This window comes from Protobothrops mucrosquamatus, unplaced genomic scaffold (genome assembly GCF_001527695.2).
Source record: "Protobothrops mucrosquamatus isolate PMUCROS unplaced genomic scaffold, P.Mucros_1.0 scaffold448, whole genome shotgun sequence".
Classification (NCBI taxonomy): Eukaryota; Metazoa; Chordata; class Lepidosauria; order Squamata; family Viperidae; genus Protobothrops; species Protobothrops mucrosquamatus.
Genome location: NW_015386771.1, coordinates 298,412 through 312,635, shown reverse-complemented (window position 1 = coordinate 312,635; position 14,224 = coordinate 298,412). Strand labels below are relative to the sequence as shown.

General features: G+C 36.5%; 1 protein-coding gene across 1 annotated transcript in view; it reads right to left on the bottom strand.

Annotated features, from left to right (window-relative positions):
• Window positions 1–13,007, bottom strand: part of CALM2 (calmodulin 2) — a 19,541-nt gene extending 6,534 nt beyond the window's left edge. Inside the window, exons 1-2 of the mRNA XM_015816403.2 lie at window positions 12,831–13,007; window positions 6,663–6,693 (exon numbers count right to left, since the gene is read on the bottom strand). Coding sequence (XP_015671889.1) covers window positions 6,663–6,693; window positions 12,831–12,833 — 34 coding nt within the window. The 5' untranslated portion in view covers window positions 12,834–13,007. The remainder of the gene's footprint in view (window positions 1–6,662; window positions 6,694–12,830) is intronic.
• Window positions 13,008–14,224: the final 1,217 nt, after the last annotated feature.

The window sequence follows — 14,224 nt, the reverse complement described above, 5'->3', positions numbered from 1 at the left end:
CTATACAATTTATCATGGCATGGAAGCTTCAACTCTTGATATTTGAAGTAGTACAACTATCTCTCCAGAACATAAAATGTCCCCATTTTGAATAGGAATCATATAAAACTAGTATCACTTATGCAGGGATAACCTATTTCAATATTTAAAACTACAGAATGTCCCAACAATTTGATTAAAGGAAGGACAGAAGCTATGGGACAAACTATTTTTTTAAAAAAGGTTTTATTGGTTTTTAGCAATTACAATCTTTAGTGCCTAGTAAACAGCATGTTGTCTGGGTTTACATACTTAACATTAATTTCTTCAATATAAATCTATTCAATACTGCACAATCCAGTGTTTTTTCCCCTGATCCTCCTTTCTTCCCCAATTTGCTTTCATTTTCCCCACATTACACAATTACAATTCTTGCTACTGTTGGTGCATACAAAGTTAAATATAAACATCCTCATCATATTTTTCTAATATTATACAAATAACAATAATATCAATTTATAACCTCTTTTCTAGCCAATTTTATTTTAATTGTTTTGCAATTAAAATCTCCTTGTTAAATCAATATCCTGTTTTTCATGCTTTTATTTAAGTTTAATTTCCCATCAATATTCAAAATATTTGTCAGTTATGATTTTCTCAAGATTACATTTATATAGCTAAAATTTTATTCATACCAGCCATCCTCTTATTTTCATACTTCCCACATCAAAAAAGAAAAAAGTGCTATTCTAATTCTAAATCGTATTTTTTATTATAAAAGTCTAATTATATCTAAGGGTTATCTGTTCTTTTAATCATATTCAATCAGATATTTAATCATATTATGCCCCCTCTGGTAGGTCAAATCTTCTGTTGTTTAAGTCTAACTCTTACTTTCTTTCTTTGCCAAATAGCTTTCCAGGCCAGGTAATTAAATCACCCAAAAACTTCCCTTCTATTTTTGTGAAAGTTGCTTGGAATGAGGAAGACAATTTGGGTGGGATATTTTTGAGGGGGAATTCCACCCATTTATATTCCTTAAACAATTCCCACTTTTTTTTAATTAAAAGTTTTATGAAGATTACAGTATAAACCCATACCCACCCCCAAATCCCTCCCTCCCCCTCCCCCACTTCCCAGAGCTGAACACAGGGTTACAAATATAATAATCAAAATCTATCTAGCATTAACCAACTATTAAAATAACCAAATCCATAATGCGCTTTAACTCCCCTTTAACACACATTTAAACAAATTAAAATTAAACATATTCATCACCTAAATATTAAACAACACAATACTGATATTAAAAATAATATCATATAATTAAAACTAACAAAAATTCCATTAAAATAAACTATTAATAATAACAATACTCTAGAGTTTACTCATAACCCAAATGAAACTTTTTAGTCCCATATTTATTCTGAATATAATCTATCCATCTTCTCCAGACCGAGATCTATCTTTCTTGTGATCGACATCAAATTCATTTCTTTAACATCCAAATCTTCCATAATGCCTAACAAAAATAACTGTGGTGTAAACTTTATCTTTTTCTTAAAACAATTCCCACTTTTCTTCTCCCTCAACTTCTCTTTTCATTTTTTGTCTGCCAAGTTCTGACGAACTATTTTGAATAACGAACAAAGTTCCAGGAAGCCAGTGAAATGTATGAATATGAAAAAAAAAAGTTTTCATGAATATGAAAAAAAGTTATTGTTATATTTATTGATTTAGAGATGAAGACTTAGAGTTAAGAGAAGATTAAGAACTATGATGAAGTAAATATATTGGACCGGAAGTTGAACACTGGTGAATCCACTAAGAATAATATACCGTATGATAGAAATGGTTATGCATAAAAGCAAGCTGCTAACCAATTTATTCCTTGATAAAAGAGAGCTGACTATACAGGTAGTCCTCGACTTACAACCATTTTAGTTGTAACCGTGTGAAATTACAGTAGCACTGAAAAAAGTGACTTATGACACCTTTTCACTTATAACCATTGCAGCATCCCCATGGTCATGAGATTAAAATTTGGGTGCTTGGCAACTGACATGTATTTATGACCATTGCAGTGTCCCAGGACCATCTGATCACCTTTTCCAACATTCTGACAAGGAAAGTCAATGGTGAGCCCGGATTCACTTAACAACCATGTTACTAATTTAACAACTCCAGTGATTCACTTAACAACTATGGCGATTCACTTAACAACTGTCTTGCTAGCAATGGAAATTTTGGCTCAACTGTGGTTGTAAGTTGAAAACTACTGTATATCCCTGTAAAATGAACACAGTGGGAATGTGAAATGTGCTCTAGAGGTTCAAAAAAAAAAACATAAGGTCCTCTAGATATAAACAATCAACAGATGAGAAAGTTTGTTAATGATTTATCTAGTAAATAGTAGCTCAGTCTGGATAGCACAAAGCCCAAGAAGAAGAGATTCAAAATTTTCAAATAGACTTTCTCTTGAAGAATTCACTAATAAAAGAGGACTGGGTTACTAAGACTTTATACTCTTAATTCTTGCCTTAAAACGTATTAAATTTACCTAACAGTTGCTTCTTCAATTATGCCCTGCTGTTCAGAGCTTGACAAGGAACTAGTTAACCAACAAGAAATAGGGTCAATACATACTGAATGAATGTACATGAAATGCAAAATTGAAAATAATTTTGAAAGTATTCATATGAAATTAATAAACATTCAAATTGCAAAACAAATACATGAAGAGTAAATGTTTTGACAGGAAGGCTTGGTTAGAGATGTGTCCTCTAAAAGAGGGGGAAAAGTAAAGATAAAGTAGAAAGCAGTCTATCAGCATAGTGAAAGCAAAAATAGAAAGGCAGAAATATAATGAACAGGAATAGAATAAATTAGATCTGTGATTTCTTTTTTTATACATATTACACCTTTCATTACTTTGGCTTTCTATTGGGCTTTGCATAATGTTACTCTGAAAGGCAATAATGCAATATTATAATAAACATGTAAGTACGTAGGCAATTTCCCAGAATTGGGCATCAAAAAATACAAACAGAAAAACTAGAACTACATTTAGACAGGGGAATATGTCAGAGTAATTTAAGTCTTTTTTAAGTTGAATCAATGATAAATGGTTTCTATAACATCAACAGTGTTTAACTCCCCAAAATACCATAGAGCAGGGGTGTCAAACTGCCAGCCAGCGGGCTGGACGCGTCACGCAGAAGCCACGCCCACCCTGTTTTGCCCCCCATATGTCACGCGACGTCACGAGTTTGACATGTCTGCCATAGAGTATAGATGTGGATATAACTGCAAAATATGCCCAATAAATCAGTTTTGGTCTGATATATTACTATAATTTTTTAAAGTTTTAAAGAAAACTTTTCATTTACATCAAAAAAAAAACATATAGAAAGAACAGAGCTTAATAAAGAATAGCTGAAAAAAGATTTTCAAGAAAGGAACTGTTAACAACTAATAAACTAACTTTAAATATATCCTTTAAAAGTACTAGAAATAATTTTACATCCTTCATCAATCTCCCTCTAAAGCAGTGGTATCAAACTGCCGGCCCGTGGGCCGGATGCGTCATGGTGAAACAGCACCCACCCCATTGCCAGCAATGGGAAAAAAGTCACAATACGTCATGTGATGTTGCAAGTTTGACACCCCTGCTCTAAAGGATGCATCATTTTAAATTGTTTTAGGATAGATATTCTGATCTCTTAAAAATGCACGTAATCAGGCACTAAAATGTCAAAAGACTATGCCCCAATGTCAACTGCACAAATGCATACCACCTTTTGCCTACTACTTATATTATATTTGCCTATTTTATTGATTAAAAATTCAGGATTCTATTACAGAATACTAAAAACATTTTTTCTCACATTTTTTCACAAGAAAATTCCATCTCGTTGTACATGACTTTCACTGAAGTACATATTTTGACAAATTATGCATAATTGACAATATGCACAAGATTGCTTTACCAGCTTAATATTACTTCCCCAACTTACCCTGGCTTTCTTGTGTACGTTATTGCTATGTTGTTACTTATTATTGCATGATCGTGTAATTCTATGTCTACAGGTAATCCTTGATTTACCATTTGTTTAGTGCCTGTTGAAAAAAGTGACTTACAACTGGTTTTCACATTCATGACTAATGCATCATCATTTCCATGGTCATGTGATCAAAATTTGGGTGCTTGTAAATGGCATGTATTTATGACAGATGCCCTGTCCGAGGCGATGTGATTACCATTTGTAATCTTCCCAGCTGGCTTCTAACAAAGTCAATGGGGGGAAGCCAGATTCACTTAATTATCACATGATTCACTTAACAACTGTGGCAAAAGGTTTGTAAAATGGGGCCAAACTCACTTAATAAATGCCTTGCCTACCAATGGCAATTTTGAGCTCTCGTGGCTGTAAGTCGAAGACTACCTGTATTCAAGATTGTCACGTCAAGTCCTCAAGCAGAAATATGTAACCTAATATCCGAGTTAATAAAAATTATTCCCGTATCATGTTATGTGTGTATAAAAGTTTCCACAAGACTAGCTTTCAAAAGCTTTTAAATCCTAGCAAAATGAAAAGAGCACCATCATATTTGCTTCTATGTGCTGCGGTGCCATCTGAAGCATAGAAAGAACTAGAGTATGATGAGAATTACAGAATGCAGGCTATTCTGTGATTTTGCATCCTCTTACCCTTGAGATCCGACTGAGAATGCTATAATTTCTTATTCCCACTAGATCAGTGGTTCTCAACCTGTGGGTCGGGACCCCATTTGGGGTCGATCGACCATTTCACAGGGGTCGCCAAGCAAGGCTGTCCGCCATTTTTTTTGTCCGCCATTTTTTCCCCTTTTCTGGCGGGTGCCTTACCTCCCTTGGGCTAGGCCAGCTGGTGGTCGGCCTGCTCCATCTCTGCCATTTGCCAGCTATGCCTCGGCCGGCGCAGGGGGCGGAACCACGCATGCGCGGCGCTCCTGGGCAGGGAAAGTCCTCGACTTACGACCGGTTGGGTAGTCCTCGACTTACGACCGGTTTAGTCCTCGACTTACGACCGGTTGGGGTCGCGGCATTAAAAAGGTTGAGAACCACTGCACTAGATAATAGTTGATATTAGCAGTTACCCCTACTAAGTTTTTTTTTTAAAAAATAATAATAATCACAGACTATTTTCAAATACGTTGGACTGTGCCTCTTTATTGAGACAAAAAAAAGCCTTTTTGTGGGACTGGAACTTTTACCAGGTAATCTTTAATTATTGGCCAAGAATTAAATAGATGTCAGAATAACACCTTCCTAAAATATACCTACAAAAACTACGGGTTTCTGAAAAGACTAATAGAAACGTTATATTGCTGCGGGAGAAATTTGATTTTCTAATACTTATTCTGCACACATAGGCAGGATGTTAAATGTGAACATAAATCTCAGATCCTAATTATCTTTTTATGCCAAATAATTTTCCCTGTTCAAAAAACAGTTTACCATATTATAACCTCCTTAAGGAAGTAGGCACATTTCATCTGGAGAGAGAAACTAGCTTAATAGTTTCACTCAGTATTTTATAAACTTTATTTAATACACAATTGGGTAGTTTTTTGATATCTAAATATTATGCACAATTTTAATAAGCCTAGTTAGGTTTGGACAATCTTGGGATATTTGTAATCTTTTAAGATTTAAAGAAATGTTAACGTGATAATTTATTGATTTTAATGCCTTAACTCTAGCTCAGGGGTAGGCAACCTTGGCTCTTTTATGACTTGTGGACTTCAACTCCCAGAATTCCTGAGTCAGTAGGGCTGGTCCACAAGTCGTAAAAGAGCCAAGGTTGCCTACCCCTGGTCTAGCTATCCATCAAATACATTAGACTTTCCATATTGAAGTTAATAAATTTCTGCCAGCTCTAGGTAAATCTACTAAATAAAGGTTATATTAACAGAATCTTGCAAGTCTGAAGGTACAATGTTCCTGCCACCACTTTTAACCTTTTGATCAATTAGGGCAGGTCCTTTCTAATTTTCTCTTTAATGCTAATTCCGTTTAAGCTACATTAGAGCACCAGAGTAACTGCTTACCTGGATTGCAATAGGTTAATGTTATCCCTTTGGTACAATAAACATTCTAACAGAATATATAACATTCTTTTGAAAGCACACTATTATATTTTATTATTTTAGCAATTCCTTTAAAATGTTAAATTAAGGAACAAATATAAAATGGCTCCTGTTAATTTAAGAAATTTTTCCTTCAAATTTTTCTGAGGTGTAAATATGGAATTACACTAACTGTGATCCATAAATATATTTCTGGATCAACTTTCTGAGATTTACAAGCAGGAAGTGGATCTTATTTCTGCCTATACCTCTTCTCTCTAGAGCAGGGGTGTCAAACTGCCGGCCTGTGGGCTGGATGCGTCATGCCGAAACCGTGCCCACCCTATTGCCAGAAATGGGGAAAAAGTTGTGATACGTCACGACACGTGACGTTGTGAGTTTGACATACCTGCTCTAGAGTACCCAACATCCACAGTAATTGAAGTTGCCAGTTATGAATAAAAATTATCCAATTAGACAAAATGTTCACATTCTAGCATTATAGGTACTTTTGATGAAATCTATGCAAATTACACATTAGCACCATACGTAATATAAATCTGGCATCTCACCTGCAATCTGCTCTTCTGTCAGTTGATCAGCCTAGAATATATAAACAGAATGATGTTAATATATTTTGGCAAACTAGTTTTATATTTACCATTCTTACTTTTTTTTTTTTAGAATATACACAAGGCTCTACATTCAGGATTATAATTCTGAAAACAAAGCAAATAATCTAAGAGGGAATGAAAAGATAAAGGAACTTTGAGAATACAGAGCAAAAATGATACTATGAATAGACATTTAAATGTAGCTGTGTTTGATCTATACTGTTCCTTGAAAGGAGGGACTAGGCAATAAGCTCTACATCTTTTTCAGCACAAAATTGAAAACCAACTGCAAACCACTGAAGAGTACTGTAGTGCTATTTTCTGCTGATTTAGATGCTAAATAAGACAAGTAAATGTCTTACGGGAGGCTTCACCATGACAGAAAGCTGCAGCTTCAAGCTACAAAGACAGCCCAACCCCTTTGACACTGCAATAAAAAACCCCAAATGGGTCCAGTCAACTGGTGGCTACAGCTGAATTCTTTATATGGAGAAAAGGAAGCAAGTTCTATACAGCCAGCAGTCCTCAGATCAACAGTAAGTAGAGACTTACCAACTACCTCTATTACCTCTCCTATTAAATAGTACCCTTAATTTATAAAGGCAAATTCAATGGATATTAATTAGTTAAACTTCACTTTATTCATTTCAGTGGACTCTAAACAGACCCACCTCAGATTTCCAAAAGATTACACAATTTGGCAAAATGCATATGAGCCATAATAAAGTTATAAGAAATAAGAAAAATAATTTTGCAGGTAGTCTATATGTGAAATGAGAAATTGTTCACTTTCACTCTCTATGGACAAGCAAATAAGCAAGCTGGTTAAATAACGTAACTTTAATTACCAGATAGCACTCTGATGCATATTAGAAAACTTCAATTGCATGAATAATTTTGCACAAACAATGTAATTGTGTTTGGAAAACATACTGGACACGTTGCCAAAATATTAATTTGCACCTGTGCAACAGGGTGCTAACAATGCTTAAGATACTGTAACTTAGAGCAGATTTACCTCATAGAAAATACAGAATATAGCATATACAAGACTAATCTTGAGCATATAACAATCCAGGAAATCTGTTGTTATAGATAAAGAACAATGGTTACTCTAAGCATAATGTAATTTCCTATGAAATGCTCTCCACAAGTAAAATGGTTTGGGACACTTTCCTGAAGCATGAAACATTAGCCAACATATATTCAATTTTAGACAATTCCATATTTAACTTTACCTTATGTGTAACTTTACCTTAACATTTTTAGAGATGATCAACTTACACAAGTATTGCCTAAACTTTTCAGTATACTAAAATAAAACCCTGCAGCAAATTTGTCAGCTCAAGTTAAAAAAAAATTAAACGTTCAGTTCAGAACTTCTTTGTGAAACGAATGGTTGACAACCAAGTCTGACTGTTAATTTTTCTCTATGTAACATTTCAGTATATTCAAATCCTACTTAAAATGACCCATAACATTCCTAATATACAAGACATGCATTGTGTCTTAATTCACTGCATCATATAGAGATTGAAATGTAGATTCCAAATATTCTCCAATGAGCAAATCAATGTGGAAAATTTGAAACATCTAAGGCCTGGAAAAGCAAGTAGAAAATGGCTGTTAGGATTTTCAGAATGTTGTCTATATTGCATAGAGATTAAAAATAATCAAGTGGGGCTAGAACATCAATGAAATCTGATTGTGTTTTAGTCACATCTACTTGAACCTAAGATCAATCATATCTTTAAGAACTATCAACTTATGTCTTGATAACACAGTACAAAAATATCTCCTAAAAGGCCATATTTTGAGTCTTCCAATAAATAAAAATTTATGGAAACTGAACAGGTTTTTATTTATTGAAAGACTTTAGAAAAAGATCTTATGATTATAGGATGTGTAGAACAAAAGAAAATATGATAGTCAGAACAAGGAAGGAAAAATGATGCAAAGAGAGCAGCAATAACTTTTATGAATTAAAAGCATTGTACCACTATACCGACTCCAACACCTCTACCAACATCAGTCCTAAACAAAGCTGTATTTATCAATTTGATCTCTAATATTTATTATTGTGTTTATATTACATTTTACCTACAACTTATTTTATTTTATGTAATCTCAATTATTGTGATTAAGCAGTAAATTAATAGTCACATCCTTTTGGATCTAATAGTTAGGTATTCTAGTGACATAAAATAGAAGCAGCTTTTTCAAATCTTGAAGCACTATATATAGCTGACTACACTGGTTATTTTATCCACGCCCTGGTACAGCTCAAGTCAGAGCTGAAATTATGGCAAAGTTGGGCAATTAGATATATTTCTAATGTTTTCAACTACAACTCCCATAAATATGCAATTATTATGCATATTAAGGCTTAAAAACTCAAATATAAAACATTGTTTATTAAGTAGTTATACAAAGATTGTGAAAAGGGCTCTTCCTCAAAACGGGTAACAGCATTCTCTGGAAGGCTCAAATACTTTAAGGGCTTTATCTAGTCTCTACATACATGTGCACACACTGCAACTCTGTCAGAAGTACGAGTAGAAACTCTGAACAAGGATGAATGCAGACTCACTTTAAGTTGGGGAAGCCTTTAAAGCAGCTATTCAGAAGCTTCAGAAAGATGGAGCTGCTGCAACCCTTCAAAAAGTTTTCTACAGCCATGTCAGATATCAAACTACCCATTTACCCATACCTATTGAATTAAAGGGAGCAGACAAGAGAAGGATGTTATGCTAGTAAGTAAAACAGCTGGAGAACTCTTTATAGTGCTATATAGTATATTATCACCACTATCACCTCACTTAACATAGCTTTAGTAGGGCATCTCCTGAAGGCCCATAAAGTTGCTAAGAAAGAAAGAAAAATAAAATCCTGTCGTGTAATTTAAAATCTGCTGTCGTGCATTTATACACTGGGAAGCTTCCTTTCAAGAAACTGAATGTAATGAAAGCAACTACAACTTGTCAATGGTCAGTAATTAAAACTTGCTTCCCTTCCCTAAATATTTTCTCATCTACCAGTTCTTGGATTCTAGAAAACAGAAAATTCTACATACAAGAATTAGAATGTCTCTTCTTTGACTCTCTTCTCATCCTTTTCATTTTTTAAAAAGGATTATAATGGAGCAATAGGAGGAGGAAGGGATATTAGATGTTTACTGCCTTGAGTTACACCTAAAAGTAAAGGTGGGATAAAAATAAAGCTTTATTAATTAAAACTAAGATATCTAAATGCAGTATGTAAGTATAACACAACTGCATTGTATCAAATATCACAGGAATATAAAAATGTTTAACTGAAAAATATGCATGCTGACAGTGGGTTCTTCAACAAAGTTGTATAATTAATTGCTATTATAAGGACTGAGCACATGAAAAAGAATTCAAATATTAAAGCTGATGTTAGAAAAATGACCCATTTTCAAGAGCTATTCAAGAGTAGCTCTATCAATACATAACAAACAAAAAACTGCTTTAACAGACATTAGAAGTAAATTATTCAGCTATTGCTATCAATTACTCAAATCTGCCTTTTACACCATGTATCTCATTTTTCATTGCTGGAAAGAATCACTTGTAACCTTCTACAGAGGCATAACTGCACTATGGCCTACAAATACATTTACATGACAAATTCTAGATTCCCAGGTGAAACTCTGTTGAGATCTTGATGTCTCCCTAGAACACAAAGCAACAATCTGAAATTTCATCCCAAAAAATTCACAAGACTGAGAGCAACAGAATTAATTCTATAATAGAAAACATTCAAGAAATATTTCAGCAATTCTAAGGTCAAAAACAGACTAAAGCCTCTTAAATTCAAAGTCCCATGGGGGAAGAACGGAACATGTCTTATAGTTGTCATGGAAAATAAAATAAAGCATTCCTGTAATATGATTTTTATGATTTTAAAAAATCCTTGTATCCATGATAAATAAATGTGCATAATATATTATATAATATTAAAGTATCTTTACTTAGCCAATCTTGAATGCATATTGTTTATTCACTTCATTTTAAGAATTCTTCAATATGGATTCTTCAATTGGCCATTTAACCCATATTTAAAATGATTCAATGTGTCATAAATATGGAATCAGTATTAGATATTTCTAATATCTAGAAATAAACTGCTACAGGTAAGAAAGTTAAGCTCCTACATGTTAGCATATGTTTTTTAATCTATGTGATCTGGTATCTGGGATTCTTCCAAACTCCAGAGCAAATATTTATATTCTAAGCATTGTTTTAAAGCAAATTATCAGTTTATGGGGACATGCTGAAGAGCAGTTATCACTGAGATCATGCAGCAAAACTAGAAATCTGTATATAGGTTACTTGCACAAAGGCTTGCAAGTTGGTTAGAAAATCATCAGCATTTTTGAGATTCTTCAGTTTCTTCATACTCATTATTTCAATGAAAAAACTATACAGTACATTTACAACGATTTACATTCAGAGAAAAGATTGTTTCAAATTCATAAATATTTAGAACAGTCAACCTGAAATGTTCTGCAGGGTAACAGAAAATGAAATGATTGGCCCTGTCTAGCTGCTGAGGATGTAGAAATTAGAATCCTGATACTGATGTTAAGAACATCTAAATTTATCCTGTGCTCTGAGGTTCTATACTTTTTATGGCCACTGAGAAGTTTGTTGTCCTGGATAAACTTTCATTCAGCTTTAGTATCAAAACAAATCATTTAGTATCATTAATAAAAAAAGACAAAAAAAATAGTCATCTAAACGATTTCCTCTCAAGAAAATTCACTTTGAAAGATGGTCTGAGCACAAAATCCACATTTATTTCAACATCCAGCAGAATCCTAATTTATCACTAGGACTTTCTTGCTCATTTCCAAGTCTTCAAATTTCAAACATTTCCTTATAGGTATAAAAATATATTACCCGTTCAACGTATTACCTGTTAAAAATATAGGAAGTACAACCAAATCTTTTTAAAACGGAGGGAACACTATAATAGCAGCAACACAGCATTAATATTTTAAGGGTATCCCTTAGATTATCTTATTTTCTTTCCTGATAAAAGTTCCTATATCCAATTCATACAACCTTTTGATGATTATTTCTCATTACGCTTCTTCGTAATATTCCTCAACATTTCTTAATATGGCTTCACTTGCGTTAAGCTAGAAACCCCAGAGCATAACGCATCCTACACAACTCCCTATCCCCCCCCCCAAAAAAAAAGTCTGCACAGAAATGTACAAGAAAACTTTTTCCAGTGTTTATTGAGATTCCGATTTTGGCTTCTTGCATTTCCTGGAGTAGGAAGAAAATATTCTCTCGACACACACAAAATATTCCAATGTAACCTTCACGCTTTAACCCATTAGACTTTTTCCTCATGGCGCGACTGTACCCTTTTTACGTTAACCGAGTCTTCCTTTTCAGGGAAAGCATAAACTTTGCACTTCTTTAAAAAAAAATAAAAATAAACGCCAAGCGGTTTAAGCTTCAGGTGTGTGATCTTTGCCAAGCTGATCCCCGGTTGCTTTCTCCCCAAATCTCTTCTACAAACACGAACTGCCGCCAAAAACAAACCGGGGAGCCGCCACAGTTCTGAGAACTCCCGCCTCCCACCCGCGACGCCTCAAACGTTGCACGAGCAGCGGCGACAACTCGGTTGCTACAGCAACGGAATTTTACCCGCCCCCCCCGCTCCCTTACCGCGAACCGCGTTCTCAGGACACCCCCCCCCTTCCTTAAACGAATCTAACAAGGGAAGTTACCACTTCAACAGACCTTCTGTTCTTCTACCACCCCCCCCCCCGCATGGCGCCAAGAAAAACAGTTGGCGTCCGTTTGAATTCTGAAGTCGACGGGAGGACGCTGACACGAGCGCGCGAGGAAGTCGGACTTCAGCGCGCTCTTTCTCAACTGGTCTCAATGTTATCTGCTGTCCCCACAGGACCGACCCCCAACACACACAGGATGCCTCCCGGGTCCCCCATCGCCCCACTAAAGTTTAAAAAAAAAAGCGAAATTTAAGCAATTCATGCCTCGTTCTGCTACCAACTGCCGCGATCAGCCCACAAATCGCCCCACTTCCCCCCGACCGATCTCGCCCTCCCTAACCATTGCTAACCATTTTGGCTCTTGCCGGGCCTGGCGGCGATTACTGCAGGCTAAAGATCACGACCGGTGCCGCCTTGTTCGGCACAGAAGACAGGAGTGACGCGCCGTCTGCTTCTTCCAGCTCCTAAAACCCAAACGCCTCGGCGATTCACCTCACACTGAACGAAGCACGCCTGCCGGCAGCGCCTCATAAACCACCTCACTGCTTTCTCAGATCCATCCGCGCCCTCCCCCCCCTTCCCTCCCCACCACCATAGCGAAAAAGGAAAAGCGCGAATAAAGGAGATCCGGTTCCGCAACTAGCGTATCAACCGTCGCTCCCGCTATGTATCCCGTTCCTTCGCCGGGAATTTCATTTTTCTGCCTCAGACATACGAACTTCTCTAAAGATTAAAAAAAAATTGAATGATAAAAGAGTTGGTGTACCCTCTTAAAGTAAGATTGTCGAGTAGGGTTTATTTATTTATTAACAAGGAACTTTTTAGCTCGGCGAAAGAAGACGGACGAAGGAAAACGTGTGAGTGAGTGAACAACTAACAGGCTCCTCTGATTGGTGGCTTCGTACCTGCAATGCGTCACTCGGGCATGCACAGTCTGGCTCGGGAGCCGTGCGCCCTCTATTGAGGAGTCCGTGCGGGCGCGGGCGGGCGGGAGGGTTAATGGTAGGCGTTTGAGGCCGCTTTGAGTCTTGGGGAAAACCAGCGCTGGCGCAGTACCCGCACCGCGACTGAGGGATTCTCGCGGTGAATGGAAAGTTCTCGAGCTGAAGCTCTGGCTAAGGGAAGAGGAGTGAGCCTTTCTGGGAAAAGGGGATTTACTGGATGGAAGATTGTGAGTGACAATAAAGTCCTGGAGGACGACATGCAAAGCAGACCGTTTAGGAGCCTCCGTTTTTTAGAGGATCGGGCTGGAGGTGGAGCCGAAATGCGTAGTGCGCCGTATCATCCTGCGCTCGCCAACGTTGCAGAGCTGTGCAACCTGAAACACGCTTTCAGGAGAATCCAGCCCTATAAGCATAATGGCATTTACTCAACATGCAGAGCCAGCTGCTACTGCACCACTCTAGGCGGCTTAACAATGCAGCCAACATTCAGCGGGCTTCTCTTTTAATAAACCAACAATTGTGTCAGCCCAACCGCCTAAATGTAGATTGCAGCCAAACCTTGGGTCGAAAATAAACTTCGGAAGAGGCGAATAAATTTGCTGAGGACTTAGGTCGTCGGAACAAATACCGGCCGGCTCCGTTCTTGGGAGGGATCGTAGAGGGTGGAGGGTCCCGTTAGAAATGAACCGAGTAAGAGATACAAGAAAGACCTTGACGGAGCCACAAGGCTCGATTAATAGAAAAGTAAGGGCGCTGCGTTCTCCTGTAACAGCTCTCCTTCAAAGCGGGGGATCAGAAGG